This window comes from Sinohyriopsis cumingii, chromosome 13, assembly GCF_028554795.1.
Source record: "Sinohyriopsis cumingii isolate HCF-2022 chromosome 13, ASM2855479v2, whole genome shotgun sequence".
Lineage (NCBI taxonomy): Eukaryota > Metazoa > Mollusca > Bivalvia > Unionida > Unionidae > Sinohyriopsis > Sinohyriopsis cumingii.
Window position 1 is genome coordinate 22,984,185 of NC_142973.1, and position 18,245 is coordinate 23,002,429.

General features: G+C 34.5%; 1 protein-coding gene across 2 annotated transcripts in view; it reads left to right on the plus strand.

Moving 5' to 3' along the window:
- Positions 1-15,122, plus strand: part of LOC149785049 (uncharacterized) — a 34,848-nt gene extending 19,726 nt beyond the window's left edge. For both annotated transcript variants that reach the window (XM_089978761.1, XM_089978762.1), the window contains one exon: positions 5,420-15,122. In XM_089978761.1, the coding sequence (XP_089834887.1) occupies positions 5,420-7,665 (2,246 nt within the window). In that variant the 3' untranslated portion in view covers positions 7,666-15,122. The remainder of the gene's footprint in view (positions 1-5,419) is intronic.
- The last annotated feature ends 3,123 nt before the right edge of the window (positions 15,123-18,245 follow it).

Sequence of the window (18,245 nt, forward strand, 5' to 3'; positions counted from 1 at the left end):
GGATACCATTACTATAAGATATAATTTGACTATATTTGAGAGAAAGCATCCTCACATAGTGGTCTTTTACATTTGCATAAATTATGCTTTTCTGACATCAAAAAATGATTTCAAATGACTTTATCTCAAAAACTGCTCAAACAGCATTTGCCCAAATTTGGTGGAAAAAACTCTAACATTAATACTTTTGGTTTTATACAAATGATGCTGATTTGCCTTCGTAATGGCCCCCATTACTAAAGCTAGAAAATCTTTAAAGGACATTTTAGCTCTACTGGTCACATACCAAAAGAGCTTATGAGATGGCCTGATATCAGTCATCTGTTGTTTATCGGTATGTTAGCACAAGTTTGTTATCACTATTCCTACTTGTAGGATTGCCATGAAATTGTACATGCTCATTCATCCCAAGATCCAGTTGGTCTTAAATGAAAATGGTGCTGCTCTGACTTCCAATATAGCAACCACAGCAGCCATCTTGAAAATCTAATTGCTACTAATCCTGAATGGATGCTCATATCAACCTTGGGGTTTTCACTTAAGACTTCTTATGATGTCTAGTTGGTCCTAAATGAAAATAGTGCCAGTCTGATGCTAAACTATTGCTGCTATGGAAGCCATCTTGAAATTTTTGATATCACAATGTCTGAATATAAAGTCCTGTTGACATGGGAGTTTCACCAGAAGACTTCTTATGGTGTATAGTTGGTCGTTAACAAAATTGATGGTGACCATCTAGTGTGGTCATTATGGAGTGGGGTACCATTGTGGTTTAAAGTATTGACATATATGGAATCTTTGTAAGCTTGAATTATGTAAGCAGTTAACCCACTAATAAAAACAAGTATTCTGAGGTATATTCACTAATAAATTTTAATAATCAGTGAGTTGCAGAAGTATAGAAATTCTCATGCAAGTTTTGTCTTTGACATCATTAATGAGGGAAACATTAAAGTTTCTATTCAGATGAAAGTATAGCTGTCCTGTAGAGCATTAGTCTCTTCAAAGGAACATTTTCGGACATTATTCTGTGAGGTCTGGCTAAATAGTCTGTAACACTGGGTTTTTTGTCGAGGGATTTTGTTTTTCTTCAGAATATTCCATGTACACCTCTCCCTTGACAACTCTGTACAATGGGGTCCAAACTGCAGTTTAGATGAGGGCACTACTCATTAAGGGACCTCTGAGAAATTAAGAAAGGGGCTGAACATTGACAGAGAGAAGATGGGGGGAGCAGTATTTAATGATTTAATACCTATTTTATAATTGTGCTGGTAATACTTGTCCATAGAAAGCTTTTTGAAATTAAATTGTTTGGCTTTTCTATCTAAATTACTTTTATTTTTGAGATATCCAACCTCTGATTACTGAAAACACTATTCCATGAGGTTTCAGCATATGTACCTGAAAAAACATTGTGTATTGTGTCACTGCTTTTTGCCTATGCATGCAGATATGTTTGAAAGTTATTGCTGATCCACAACAAAACAAGATTTCCTTTTTTCAAAAACTATGGACATTTATTTTGTGAAACAAAAACTGCCAGCATCAAAATGCCATTTTTTTTCAAAATTATTCTATTTGTAAAATACTGATGCCATGGTTTCATTTGAAGTAACTGTGAACATTCTTGGTCATCTTTGAGCAAACCTTTTAGTGTCAGTTTAGGAAATTTAAGTTTACTACAAAATTTAGAACTTGCTTCTCCATTATGAACCATATCTATGAAGCAATGCTTTTCGTTCAGCAAGCACACATTTCACTTTCTTCCCGTGCTGTCCTTGTTCACATTTATGAATTAGCATGATAAACCACTGATTAATATTAGATACTTTATTTTACTTGCATTATAATATATGTAATCGTGTTTGATTGGTCAGTTGAAATGAGTTGACCTTTTAACCTCTTTATTCTGCCACTTTATGCCAATTTATTTGATTTAATATAAAAGACATAATGTGATTATTCAAAGGCAGTAAAGTTTTAATTGATTTTAACAATACAACAAACACTTCTGCAATTCAAAACAGTCTGCTCTTAATTAGGTTCTCACTTGCAGACATAGCCATTATGGTAGATTTATACTTTTTAGATTTGAGGATTTCAGTAAACCAAATTAAAGATAGGAATTTAACTTGACAAATTTATTTAATTGTTGTTTATTTTTAAGTGATACCACCAGTAGGCATTACTGACATATTCACGGATTGACATTTTATTGAATATCGTTATTTTCAATGCACTGATTATTCATTTTTGTTTTTTTGTAGAGAAAATTTAACAGAATGTTGACTTCTTAAAACAGTTGTGAAATAACCACTGTTTTGACAGTAAACTGAGTTGTTTATCAAGGTTTCATTTACCAGGTTTGATCACAATTTTTTTCACGTTCAACATATAGGGGCTGATTTTGTGTGTATTTTCTGGGGAAAATAAATCCACACATAACCCTACATTATAACCAGGTTTTAGAGGTATGTGGGTGTGAGTTATCGAGGGAGAGGTGAATATTAATCCAGATTTTGACAAAATGTTATTTAAATCAATTTTATAAGATGAGGACATGTTACATACTGCTTGGTGTCTGCAAATAAATCTTACCAAAATTATGCTATCTTCATGTTTGGCTTGAATGTATCCTTCAGGCCTGTGGCATGCTCTGTATTCCTCCGTAACTCAGTTGGTAGAGCTTTGGTCTTGTAACTGATGTAGGTTTAGTAACCACCCATGTCACCTATGCTTAGCAGCCATTAGAACCATGAAAGCAAGGAATAATAATAATGGGTACTTCTCTATTGATAGGACTTTTTGCCTTTTGACACTAAAAAGTTAGAGCAGGTTTGTAAAAGGACAGACCCCACATTCTAATCCTAAGAGGAAATGATTTAAGTAAGAGTGGTTACCTCCCTTGATTTAGTTTTACGTTTTCTGTTTTGTACTTAACCAATGCATTATGTAAATAGTCTATGCTAATAAATAGGTAATTCGTTAAATATTTTATCCCAAAATATTTTATGATTTTTGTAATCAGGTCTCAACTGAGACAAAGAGAAACAAAAACACATTTGGTTCAGATTACATGCATTGAGGGGAATATTGCTTGAGCTTATGATCATGAAAAGGTACATGATTATCACAAGATTTATCTTCATTCCTTTGATCCTGTTTAATGACCACATTATCCAAACCTCCTACCTTTTGTTTTCCAAATACTTTGACTTTACAAGTTACATTAATATTGGTAAAGCTGCATATTGTTGCAAATACACATTCAAGTATTTGCTTAGATGTATGTACTCAGTCTATTTACTGTATGTATCCATAAATATATTGAGAAGGAAACATAGCATAATAACTTTATTTTTTTCAAAAGATCAAACTCCAAGTGTGGGACTGAGATTTTAACTAACTCAGAGATTTTACAGGTACGCATTTGCACCATGTAAGACTACACATTTCTAAATAAAGACCTTTTAAGATTAACCAGGTTGCTTCATAAGAAAATCACATTTAACTTAAAATAAAACTAGGCTCAGCCTTGGCTCAAGCCATTTTTTCTAAACATTCATTCCTGGGACAGGTCAGTTGCAATAGGTACTGGTCACTGTCTTCACTTTACCGAACACAGTACACTTATTCACTACAGTACTTACTACAAAACCACAGGCATCTTACTACACTGCTTACTGCAAAACCACAAGCACCAAGTGCAAGCTTGATACTTAAATGGGCCTAAACCTTGAAAATATGTCCTGTGTATAGATAGATAGTATAAAACCCTTCTAATACATGTCCCACTTCAATAAAAAATATTCATCAAGCTTTCTTACATCTTGTAATATGTCTGCACATGAGATGTAGTTTATTATGTGTGGGAAGCTTAAAGCCAGAAAATGTCAAAATGGCCAAATGGTGCAGCATTCTACACAGTTACCAATATTTTCAAGACTGTGAAGTTTGCTTGGTACATTTTCACAACAAAATTGAATTTGCAAGCAGATATGTTAGTGTTTAATTATTTTCACATGGAACAAATGTTGCTAACCCACATTTGAAAGAATAATTCCAGACATCTCTGCAGTTATCACTAATTTTTATACTGTTTAATTGTTGTTGTTGTTGTTGTAGGGTTTAACGCCATTTTTCAGCACAAGATAGGCTGTACATGGCAGCCAGTATAAATGGTGGAGGAAGAACCCGGGAAACCCCCGGAAAGAACCACTGACCTACGAGAAGCTACTGGCAAGCTTTCTCACATAACCACATTAGCCGAATCCGAGACTCGAACTCACGAAGACAGAGGTGAGATGGCAGTGATCCATAATGGTGAGCGCTTTAGACCACTCGGCCACTCGGGGCCCCTATACTGTTTATTCAGTTTTAGTAAAATCTCCATTTCTACATAACTACTATAGGGTACCTATCAAACTTGATATTTCTGATTGGCCAAAAGTGTTGGAAGTGTATTACATCATGACCCCTCTTAAATTAAGACCAAACAGTTCTTGTCTCAACATTGTTTTTTTCTAATTACTTCATGAAACCTGGTGGAAATCAGTGGAGACACTTAAAATGCTTCTTTCATATGTAACTCCACACCATTTTTCTTGTGAAAATTAATTAAATACTTATAGAAATAATTGCAGGTGTTTTCACTTTACTCTGGCAATGTACCAATAAAACTGTGATCATGATAATTCCAGTGACCTAGAGTGCATGTAACTACTGTCTTACAAAATGAAATATAAAGTATTCTGACATTCTCTGGTTCTTATCTTATCACAGGTGTAAGTCAACAGGATCTGTGATGGATCATTGAAAAGGAAAATTTCACCATATTAGAATAAAAGAGTACCTAAAATTGCCAGTGTTAGCATTAATAACATTAAAAACTCAGGGCTTGGTTTGAAACTGATTTCTCAATTTAGTATACAAATCTTGTGCTATCTTATATAGTTAAATGGGGGGCTGTGTTTGAGAAGTTTTTTTCTTCTTCATGATTTGGACCATTTTAGTATCAAGTTTGCAAAAGGTAAATGTGTTAAAAAACAAAGTCATGGTGACATGTTCTGGACGGTTGACAGCGGGTAAGCAAGGTAGGAATAAGAAATTGATAATTGATATATGTTAGATTTTTAGCAATGTTGAACTTCAGTGCTCGTTAATGGCATCAGATGCATACAGATTTGTTCTCAGGGTACAAATCTGCATCATCTTCACCCTGGGAGGAATAAATAGTAACGTTTTCCTTGGTTTTCCTGAGCTCTGCTCAATGATGTGTTAAAACATTATAAGACAAACATACTTTTCTAGGCAAGGTACTTTACTCCCGTCTTCCTCTCATGTGTAGTTCAAAGCAGGAAAATCAATCAATCAATCATTTTAAGTAAACCATGCTCTTTATGATTTCTCTTTTCAGGAGGAAATGTGTTTTGTATCCGGATCTGGGGAAAAAAGAATGCCCCCTACATGCAGACCCTCCATTTTGCCTTTGGAGTGGGAGCCTTTATAGCTCCCCTTCTTGCAAAGCCATTCCTCTCTAACCAAGGGTTTTTGGAAGGGGACAACTCTACAAGGGTTATCAAGGGATTCATACCAGTTGTAACTGATATATCACACTTAGTGAACCATTCCAAAAGATTTGCGGACTTGGAGTTGTATCCATTCAATATTAATTCAGATGTAAGTTTTCGTTATGACAATGCACTTAATAGTAAACTGACACTGCACAGAAGAGAGGAAATATCAGTGCCGGGCAATAGTAGCTCAGAGCTTTACTTGAGTGGTACAAATTCATCTTCACCATTAACACCCATTCCAGGTAATAGCTCAGGTTCAAATGAAACATTGTTGTCAACTAACTCAGGATTAACAGCCTCTACTAACAGCGTTCCTGGCTTTAATTCAACTTCTGTTTCTCTAACATCTTCAACATCACCAACAAAGACCACACTTGCTAAAAAACCAGTCCATTCCTCTGATCAGTATTTAAACAAGGTACATGCTGATGGTGGGAACATACCTGGTCATCTCAACAATAATAAGCCTGGAGCAGTCATCCATGAGCCATCAACACCAAAAGAGCCAACAGAGAAGAATAGATTAAGGGATGTAACTCTTTCCCCTGGAGTTAATGAGACAAGTAGTCTTTCCAGAAATGAAAGTCTTCACACCAGTGTAGTTCTAGAATCAAGTAAAGTGAGTAATGGTTCCACTGAGAATAATTCCAGTAAATCAGAAGAAACTGGTGTTAATGCTACTGACTCATCAGAAGTTAGTAGAATAACCCAGAAAGTGACAGCAGATCCGACAAAATTGAATGGCACTCCAACAACAAAAACCACTACTCCAGTGACAATAACGAAAAGTTATGTGAAAGAAGAGACAAGCAAATCAATACAGACTACTCAGAAAACACTACCATCCACTAAATTACTTTCACATACAAGTGGAATATTACCAGTTACAAGCATGACATCACAACCAACAACAAAAATAACACCATCACCAGTAAAGAAAGGAACAACAACAACTGAAACTATTTTAGCGACATCCTCAGAAGTTGCACAAAACAATAAGCCAGGTGACATAGCACCAAATCCTTTGCCATCCACTGATGCAGAGGATAAAACAAATTGGTCAGAGAAGGTAAAACCTAAGAAAAATATGGATACGGGAGGAGAAGGTGAGGATACAAATAGTACAAAGGAGTCAGCTGTTGGTCCACAAAAACCCAAGCAAACAGGGATAATGGACCATGCTATAGAGGCAGTGAAGAACATATCCAAAATTCAGTTTGCTTACCTAATAATAGGGTTGCTGCTTCTGTTAAATTCGATGATGTACTTGGTCATGTTTTGTCGAGACAGGAACCGATACCAATATGATGATTTACATGACATTTTAGGACCAGTCTGCAAAAGCAGACCATTCTACAGAATTTTTCTGCTGACCCTCCTTTTCTTTTTCTTTTTTGCTTATGTTGGAATGGAAGTTACGTATGGAGGTCTCATTGCAACATTTGCTGTTGAATTCAGTCATTGGTCAAAAGATCAAGGCACAGTGGTGACGGCAATATTTTGGGGTGCTCTAGCCACTGGAAGAGGATTCTCTATTTTCGTATCAAAATATTTTCACCCACCATGTATGCTTGTCGTTGATCTAGTGCTTATGATTTTTGGTTCACTAGTTCTGTGTACAGCACTGTATGCATATGAACCTCTCTTATGGGTTGGAACTCTAATTCTCGGTCTGGGAATGTCATCTGTATTTCCAACCGGAATTTCCTGGGCTGAAAGCAGAATGCACTTGACAGGAAAAGCTACTGCTGTTTTTATTGTTGGATCAGCTCTTGGAGAGATGGTGATACCAGCCACTACAGGGTATTTGTACGACAAGTATGATTATATCAAACTCATGCAAGTCATGTTGTCATTAAGTATTTTCAGCACAGTTATTTTCACAGTACTACAGTGTGTTGCACCACAAACAGTGAAAACAATATTTTTAAAAGATGAGGCTGTTTCTTTCCCACTGGAAGATAGAAATGAAGAAACATGTGAACTGGAAGAAGTTACGCTTGGTAGAAGGAATGAAAATGTTAGGTTTAAATCAAAGAAGGGGAAAGAATATCAGAGATTGATTGAGGATTTAGATGATGATTAGTGTGTACATTTTCAGGAGGATGAAATTTTGTTGAAGATTAGTCAAAAGAAAAATCATTTTATATTCTGCTGTAGTGGTTGTGGGATAATGGGACAGTGTATCAACAGCAAGATGAAAATAATGATTTAGAGAAAAGGGGATTGGTGTTTTTAGGCAACGGAAATCATTATCATGTCATTTATAATAGTAGTTCTGCTATTATCCCTTAGCCCAGCCCACCTTCATTGGCACAGGAAAATCTTTACTAATCACACTGAAATTTTAAAATTTGACAATTCCTAACATTTTAATCTACTTTGTGTGACTTTGCTTGTTTATGTCTCCTTATGTTGTATTGTATAATATATATAGATACTCATGTGAGGAAACAGCTGGTTACCTGGCTGTTGGTCCGAGCTAAACAGATTAGAAGGGTCTAAGTAAGGTTGGTTTGCATGGTGGAACTATTAATTGTATTTTACCATCATTTTATACTTTGTTGTTGTCAGAACTGCTTGATTGTTAATATTGTGTACCTAATTCAGTTTAAAAGGAATAACATTTGCAGATTTATGAATTAATTATTCATTATTATTTTAAGTCTGTAAGACTCAAAGTACATGTGATATTGTTGTGTTTTTGTACCTATTTTGCTTATTTAAAAGATCAAAGTACATGCTCAATCATACAATCCATCGACTGCATATTTTATATATATTTGAACAAAGTTTGAAGTTTTGAGATGATACATTGAATGTTTTTGTGTGTACATTTTTAAAATGTGCTTTTTATCATACTGATGTACATTAATGATATTTTACATTATAAATTTTATGTATGTTAAGTTTGATTCCTGTGTACCAAGTACAGATCAGCTAATGCTATACTGATGATGTTAATGTCTGGTCATTAACTGTCAAAGAAGATCCATCAAAAGTTCTATAAATTCAGAAAATGTGAAATTTCAAGCTTCATTCTAACTGACTGACTGACTGGCTGGCTGACTGAGTGAGTGTGTGAGTGAGTGAGTGAATGAGTGGGTGAGTGAGTGAGTGAGACATAGAAATAACTTGTCCAGTGTCATTTCTGTTGTTGTCATCATTGTTGTAGTTAAGTTTTTGCATTTAGCTCAGTTACTCTGACACTGTTGTATGTATAGTTTTGCTTTTAATAGATAGGCATCTTGATCTTAGATGGTTATACTTTCCATGGGCAGGTTACAGTGACCTACTTTTTAAGCTCCAACATTTATCCTTTCTATTTAGATTTTCACTTGCATGTCTTGAAAGAATTGCAGATGTTGCTATTCATTTTGTAAATGCTTCCAAACTGATATTTGAACAATACAGTAAAACATAATTGGAATATCAGTAACATTTTAACAATACAGAAAACATAATTGGAATATCAATAACATTTGAACAATGCAGTAAAACATAATTGGATATCAATAACATTTGAACAATACAGTAAAACATAATTGGAATATCAGTAACATTTTAACAATACAGTAAGACATAATTGGAATATCAATAACATTTGAACAATGCAGTAAAACATAATTGGATATCAATAACATTTGAACAATACAGTAAAACATAATTGGAATATCAGTAACATTTTAACAATACAGTAAAACATAATTGGAATATCAGTAACATTTTAACAATACAGTAAAACATAATTGGATATCAATAACATTTTAACAATACAGTAAGACATAATTGGAATATCAATAACATTTTAACAGTACAGTAAAACATAATTGGAATATCAGTAACATTTTAACAATACAGTAAAACATAATTGGATATCAATAACATTTGAACAATACAGTAAAACATAATTGGAATATCAGTAACATTTTAACAATACAGTAAGACATAATTGGAATATCAATAACATTTTAACAATACAGTAAAACATAATTGGAATATCAATAACATTTTAACAATACAGTAAAACATAATTGGAATATCAGTAACATTTTAACATTATGATTAATTGCATCAGTCACTTTATCATGCCATGATTGACAGAAAATATGACAACTAGTACCCCATTTATAAATTTTGTTAAATGTTTTCCTCTTGCAACATGAATGTTATATTAATTTTTCAAGTTTTCATGACAAGATAAAGAATTTTTATTTAAATAATTGAGTGAAATTGTAAGTTGAGTCAACTCCAAACAACATTAGATCCTGATCTGCCATAGCATATTGCACCAGCAGATCAAAGTCGGTGTTATTTGTTTTACTGAGTAATTTATGCAAATTGTGCAGAACTTGGTCTTCCAGTGCATTAGGCATCAGTGGATCTAGGTCTTTGCAGTTTGCAATTGGACTCAACTTGTAAGGGAGTATATATGGTATATAGAAATTAGTACAAGGTATGTATTGTTAAATGTACTGTTGGAAACTTTGCATTGTAATTTGTATTGCATTGTGATATAAGTTGTTATTATGCACTATTTGTATTGTTCATACATTGCCTTAGGCTTTGCACTCAGTAGTTGTAATGTATGAAGTATTTTGCTTTAAATTAATTTATAACTTAGTTTTATGATTATCGTCATAATTTTTCATTTTTCATGGTGTAACTTTCTGATGCAGCCAATATTTCTACCAGTAATGTTATCTGCTATAAATAAGAAACATTTTCTTCAACTTCAATTTTTAGAGAGCAAATGTACAATTTTGGATTTAAAGGTAATACAAAACATCTCTCATATAATGTGATAAATCTAAAATATGTGTGAAGTATGCAGATATTCAGTTAATTCATTACATGAGTAATTGACCTGAATGCATATCCCCGACAAGAAATTAACCTAAATGCTTATCCCCCATGAGCAATTGACCAAAATGCATATCCCCCATGAGAAATTGACCTAAATGCATATCCCCCCATGAGAAATTGACCTAAATGCATATCCCCATGAGAAATTGACCTAAATGCTTATGCCTCATGAGAAATTGACCTAAATGCATATCCCCTAAAAATCCCATATACATACTTGTATATAAAAAATCCCATATACATATTTGTACTGTAGCTGCTGCATTTTGAAGAGGTCAGAGAATTTATATATATGATTAAAACGGACTTTTCATTGAATGATATGTCAAGTTATTTGGCATTTTCATTAATTTGTAATTAGTTTATCTCTGATAAAAATATGAAGATGCACCAACCTTATGAGACTGAAAACTAATTAAATATTAAAAACAGTACTGTTGTACATTAAGGATGTCTCAGGAAATGAAACCAAAATTTTTATGTCTCTTATGAAATGTTTATGAAACTCATTTTATACACTATGCAAACAAAGTAGATTGGAGTGTGGGTAAATACTGAAGTCAGCTTCTTTATTCATCCATCCATCAGACTTTTGTTTACTTTTTATCTCCTGAACCCTTTGGGATATCTGAGATATCTTCATGAAACATGGTATGCATTTGTTTCATGCCTATGTTGAAATATGGAGTCTGTCTGATTCGCATTTAAGAGTTACTCATATTTTTTTGTGATTTTTTTTTCTCCATCCACCCCCACTTTTATTAAGTGATATCTTAGAACCATTGGCATATTTGCATGAAACTTGGTACGGGTTTATATTTTGACACCATGAGTTGTGCCCCTTTTGTGCTTTTTGTCAGATTTTTACTTCTAGAGTTGTCTCACAATGTTGGAACAAATTAGTTTGTATTTACACTTAGTATCATGCAGGGAGAATAGTGGTTGGATAGGGTATTCTGGATTTACTTGTTTGCTTACAGATCTACTTTAATATGGCAAATAATGCCAATGTCCTTTCAAAAAGTTGCAGAATGTCACCGCAGATTATCGCTGGCTTAAAAACAAGATTTTTTAATAAGTACATCTGAAATGCACCTTATGTTCATATTCTGCTGATCTTTGGGATTTCTGGCCACTTAGTTTTTTATTAACCAATATGATAAAGTTTGCATTTCATGTTCAAGAAATTTATTGTCTTTAATTATTTGTTTTGAGTGAAGTTTTCCACTTTTGTCAAATGTAAAAGATGTGGATCAAAAGGTCAACATAACATGACCTGATATAGGCGTCCATCAGATCTCATTATGCCAGAGATGTTAGATGTCTGATATGTCAGAGATCTTGATTCTAATATGATTGGTAATTTTCTTTAAAAGTCTTTGAAATTTGTAAAGTACTTCAACTAATATGGCCTTATTTTCCTTTAATTTATAATATGCTTAAAAGATCTGAATCACACTCAAATGCATGTACTGGTACTTGCAGAAGATGTGTCACCTATAAATTACTCTGAGACAGCAATCTAATAAAAACAATTTCTGACAATCAATTTTTAATGTGGAAAATTGTACAAATATAATTTAACTAGCTAAAGTGCTTAAATTGTTAATTACATCATCATTCTTTTAAGGGATAGTCACAATAATACCACAGAATTATTTCTCTTGGATAATACAGAAGTGTTTTATATATATGCATGTCAGTAATGATTATCTTGCATCAGTGCCATCCATATTGTATGTTTATTGTTTATGAGAATTTTAAAGTTTAGTAATTATGCTTTGAGTTAACCTCTAAAAAATTAAAAAAATTGTTTGCTGTAATATTGTATGGAGATATTTTATCATTTGAATACAATAAAAAAGCTGATCTTGACATTTCTATTCATTTATGAATGTGCTGAGAAGTGAAGGTATTACAGTTCCAGGTATTTCTCTGTGTGTGTATGTGTGTGTGTGATTTGGATTTTTAATGTAGCTTTAACAATTGTTCAGTCTTATCGCTATGATGTCTGCAGTATGGCAGTTTATAATGATGTCTAGCACTAGTGCATCATGCTGCAGACATGTAGCATGATGTCCCATCCAGTCACATTTTCCTGACACCAGGCCAACCAGTCCTAACACTGATCTCTAAATGCTAAGTGTCAAGTGAAGCAGCTGTCAGTACCATTTTTATAATTCTTTGGTATGACTCGACTGGGGTTCGAACCTGCAACCTACTGCATCGGAGGCAGATGCTCTTGCCACTAGGCCACCGTAGTGGTCAAGTATTTCTTGTACAGATGCTGAAAGCATAGCCTTCCATTATGTGATACTTTGGACTAAGCCATTCTGAAATAATCACCTATGTGAGTCATAACTAGTTAGCCATTCCCATAATTCTGATTTCAGAGTGAAGAAATTCCCATGAAATTCATAACTGCTCTTGGGCATTATTATAAGATTTTTTGAAAAAAACTTCTTGATAATAATATGACATTAAAAAGGGTTCATTTCACTGAGCTATGTGTAATGTGATAGCTATATAGAGAAAATTATTAGAGGATATTTAACTACCTAGTATTTTTCATCATTCTCTTACTGACTCATTGGAAGCCACCAACACTGGCTGAGTGACCATGAAGCTGAGGGACCATGAACCTTGCAAGTTTTTCAACTGGAGTGCAAGCACTTGACTGCAGCAAACTGAGAGACAGACAGCACACACAACCATTTTTACACCAAATCTGGACTGCTCCGGTGGCCTAATGGTTAGAGCATCTGTCTCATATGCAGGAGGCCACAGGTTCAAACCCTGGCTGAGTCATACCAAAGACTTTTAAAAATGGTACTAACAGCTGCCTCGCTTGGTGCTCAGCATTAAGAGGTTAATGTTAGGACTGGTCAGCATGGTGTGAGGATAATGTAACTGGGTGGGACATCATGCTACATGCCTGAGACATGATGCCCCAGTGCTAGACCTCACTTTAATAAACTGCCACACTGCAAACATCGTAGCAATATGACTGAAAGTTTTTCAAAAATCCAAATCACACATCACAATAATACCACAAAATTATTCCTCTTGGATAATACAAAATTGTTTTATATATATGCATGTCAGTAATGATTATCTTGCATTAGTACCATCCATATTGTATGTTTATTGTTTATAAGAATTACAAAGTTTAGTAATTATGCTTTGAGTTAACCTCTAAAAAATAAAAAATTGTTTGCTGTAATATTGTGTGGAGATATTTTATCATTTGAATACAATAAAAAAAGCTGATCTTGACATTTCTATTCATTTATGAATGTGCTGAGAAGTGAAGGTATTACAGTACCAGGTATTTCTCTGTGTGTGTATGTGTGTGTGTGATTTGGATTTTTAACGTAGCTTTAACAATTGTTCAGTCTTGTCGCTATGATGTCTGCAGTATGGCAGTTTATATTGATGTCTAGCACTAGGGCATCATGCCACAGACATGTAGCATGATGTCCCATCCAGTCACATTTTCCTGACACCAGGCCAACCAGTCCTAACACTGACCTGTTAATGCTAAGTGTCAAGTGAAGCAGCTCTCAGTACCATTTTTATAATTCTTTGGTATGACTCTACTGGGGTTCGAACTTGTAACCTACTGCATTGGAGGCGGATGCTCTAACAACTAGGCCATCGAAGTGGTCAAATATTTCTTGTACAGATGCTGAAAGCATAGCCTTCCATTATGTGATACTTTGGACTAAGCCATTCTGAAATAATCACCTATGTGAGTCATAACTAGTTAGCCATTCCCATAATTCTAATTTCAAATTGCAGAAATTCCCATGAAATTCATAACTGCTCTTGGGCATTATTATAAGATTTTTTGAAAAAAACTTCTTGATAATAATATGACATTAAAAAGGGTTCATTTCACTGAGCTATGTGTAATGTGATAGCTATATAGAGAAAATTATTAGAGGATATTTAACTACCTAGTATTTTTCATCATTCTCTTACTGACTCAGTGGAAGCCACCAACACTGGCTGAGTGACCATGAAGCTGAGGGACCATGAACCTTGCAAGTTTTTCAACTGGAGTGCAAGCACATGACTGCAGCAAACTGAGAGACAGACAGCACACACAACCATTTTTACACCAAATCTGGACTGCTCCGGTGGCCTAATGGTTAGAGCATCTGTCTCATATGCAGGAGGCCACAGGTTCAAACCCTGGATGAGTCATACCAAAGACTTTTAAAAATGGTACTAACAGCTGCCTCGCTTGGTGCTCAGCATTAAGAGGTTAATGTTAGGACTGGTCAGCATGGTGTGAGGATAATGTAACTGGGTGGGACATCATGCTACATGCCTGAGACATGATGCCCCAGTGCTAGACCTCACTTTAATAAACTGCCACACTGCAAACATCGTAGCAATATGACTGAAATTTTTTCAAAAATCCAAATCACACATCACAATAATACCACAAAATTATTCCTCTTGGATAATACAAAATTGTTTTATATATATGCATGTCAGTAATGATTATCTTGCATTAGTACCATCCATATTGTATGTTTATTGTTTATAAGAATTACAAAGTTTAGTAATTATGCTTTGAGTTAACCTCTAAAAAATAAAAAATTGTTTGCTGTAATATTGTGTGGAGATATTTTATCATTTGAATACAATAAAAAAAGCTGATCTTGACATTTCTATTCATTTATGAATGTGCTGAGAAGTGAAGGTATTACAGTACCAGGTATTTCTCTGTGTGTGTATGTGTGTGTGTGATTTGGATTTTTAACGTAGCTTTAACAATTGTTCAGTCTTGTCGCTATGATGTCTGCAGTATGGCAGTTTATATTGATGTCTAGCACTAGGGCATCATGCCACAGACATGTAGCATGATGTCCCATCCAGTCACATTTTCCTGACACCAGGCCAACCAGTCCTAACACTGACCTGTTAATGCTAAGTGTCAAGTGGAGCAGCTCTCAGTACCATTTTTATAATTCTTTGGTATGACTCTACTGGGGTTCGAACTTGTAACCTACTGCATTGGAGGCGGATGCTCTAACAACTAGGCCATCGAAGTGGTCAAATATTTCTTGTACAGATGCTGAAAGCATAGCCTTCCATTATGTGATACTTTGGACAAAGCCATTCTGAAATAATCACCTATGTGAGTCATAACTAGTTAGCCATTCCCATAATTCTAATTTCAAATTGCAGAAATTCCCATGAAATTCATAACTGCTCTTGGGCATTATTATAAGATTTTTTGAAAAAAACTTTTTGATAATAATATGACATTAAAAAGGGTTCATTTCACTGAACTATGTGTAACGGTGATGGTTATATAGAAAAAATTATTAGAGGATATTTAACTACCTAGTATTTTTCATCATTCTCTTAATGACTCAGTGGAAGCCGCCAACACTGGCTGAGTGACCATGAACCTTGCAAGTTTTTCAACTGGTGTGCAAGCACGTGACTGCAGCAAACTGAGAGACAGACAGCACACACAACCATTTTTACACCAAATCTGGACTGCTCCGGTGGCCTAATGGTTAGAGCATCTGTCTCATATGCAGGAGGCCACAGGTTCAAACCCTGGATGAGTCATACCAAAGACTTTTAAAAATGGTACTAACAGCTGCCTCGCTTGGTGCTCAGCATTAAGAGGTTAATGTTAGGACTGGTCAGCATGGTGTGAGGATAATGTAACTGGGTGGGACATCATGCTACATGCCTGAGACATGATGCCCCACTGCTCGACCTCTTATAAACTGACACACTGCAAACATCATAGCAATATGATTTTTAAAAATCCAAATCACACACACATCACCAAATCCCAGGCATGTTTGTGGGATACTCAGGCCAATTGGTAACATTAGCTAAGAGCTAAATTTGTTATCCAATCTAATGTAAATGAAACTTTGTGAATGTGTTTTTAAATCTGGGGTGACCTACAGCTGTTGCATAACTTGATTTTAATACAAATTGAGAAGATGCAATCTTGGGCCACAGTGAAGATAAGTGATGGATTACTTTTTATTTCCTTGAAAATAGAGACTAGATAATCATTTGTGCCAAACGTAGGTAAGGTAATTTATATTGTATTATTATGTTGTCTGTCCATTCATCTTTCACTCCATCCATCTGTTGCCTATTTCTTTTCCACACAACTTCAATCATCCAGCATCTATGATTAAAACTTTGTGGATAGCTTACATTTGGGGTAAGGAAGAACTCAATCAATTTCAGGGTCAGAAACTTAGTGGACATGATAACTATAACTGTAAAATGGTTTTGGATAATAACTTGAGTTTTTCACAAGCTAGTTAGCAAACTTTGCAGATGGCTTTGTACCTGGGATAAGGAAAATCTCTTTGATTTTAGACTCAAAAGGTCAGAGGTCAAGGATGCTAACTGAATTAAGAAATATGGTTTCTCCACATTAGCTTGAGTTATGCATTATCTACAATTCCTAAAATTGTTACATGGATTGCATTGGGTATAAGGGAAAACCATATCTGGAAATCATAAGGTCAAATGTCAATGTCAGCCACTGAAAGAATAAAAATTATTTCATCACAATAATATTAGTTCTACATAACAAACCTTAACAAACTTTGTGTATCAGTTGCTCTTTTGATATTGAAGAATGCTGCTGATTTAGGGATCAGAGGTCAAGGTCACTGACTGAAAGAAGAAAAATTGTTTCCACTCAATAACATTAGTTCAAACCTGACTTAAATCTTGTGGATGGCTTGCACCTAAAGCAAGGAAAAAGCCTATCAATTTATGGGTAAAAGGGTCCAGGTAACACTTGCTACAAGAAGATCAACGATTTCTGCGCAAAAGTTTCAGTTATCTACATTGATGTCTGAGACACATGGTGGACATATAATGTGCTGTTCCCAGTAAAGAGAAGTTGCTACCCTTTGATAGCAATTCATTCTTGTACTGAAACAATTTTAACAGCATTTGAAACTATGTTGTGTTTCAAAGACCTGATACTGAAGTACAGAATGCTTGTATTCTATCCAAGCATTCATCCTTCTGTCAGTTTGTATGTTTTCTACCAAATGTGTTTCTAGAGGGATTAAACAGCATCTTTGGGGGAATTATTACCTATTTTTTTCTATAAATTTTAGATCACTATTTCAGTAGTTGCTTTTTAAATCATAGTAAACCATTCAGTGTCAAACCATGCAACTATTCAAGTAAACTGCTGTTAAATGATACAGACTGTAACCAGTGAAAAATTCTGCAACCTGTTTTCATTACTTGAGACCAAACCAGATGCAAAATCTATAAAAGATTATGGTATACTTTGTTATTTTGTCTTTATTTTGGTCAGTGATGGTCCAGAACTTTAACTTGTTCATTTTATGTTGATTATTTCTGGTCAACACAAAAACTAGTATAATGACTAAAATATTCTTTGTTCTTTTTCACAATTGAAGAAACTATGTTTTAGTCTCAGCTTGAATAACTCAATTTCTTGCCCCCTATGTGCATTTCTCAGTGGATTAACATTATGCTGATCACCTGGTGACTTCTGTCCACTTTATATACATCCACCATAAGGCAGAGCATATTCTGTGTTATGATGCTCATCTTTTCCGTTGTTTCTGTCTGTAAAACAACCTGAGTTTTCACCATCTGCCTTAACCAGACATTGTAAATGACTTGCATTTTGCATATTAAAGAAACCTATCAATTTGGTGGTAAAAAAGGGTCAAAGGTAAGGTCATTAACTAAAGAAGAAAAATGGTTCTTCATATTCACATTTTACATAACATACATAGACCAAACTTT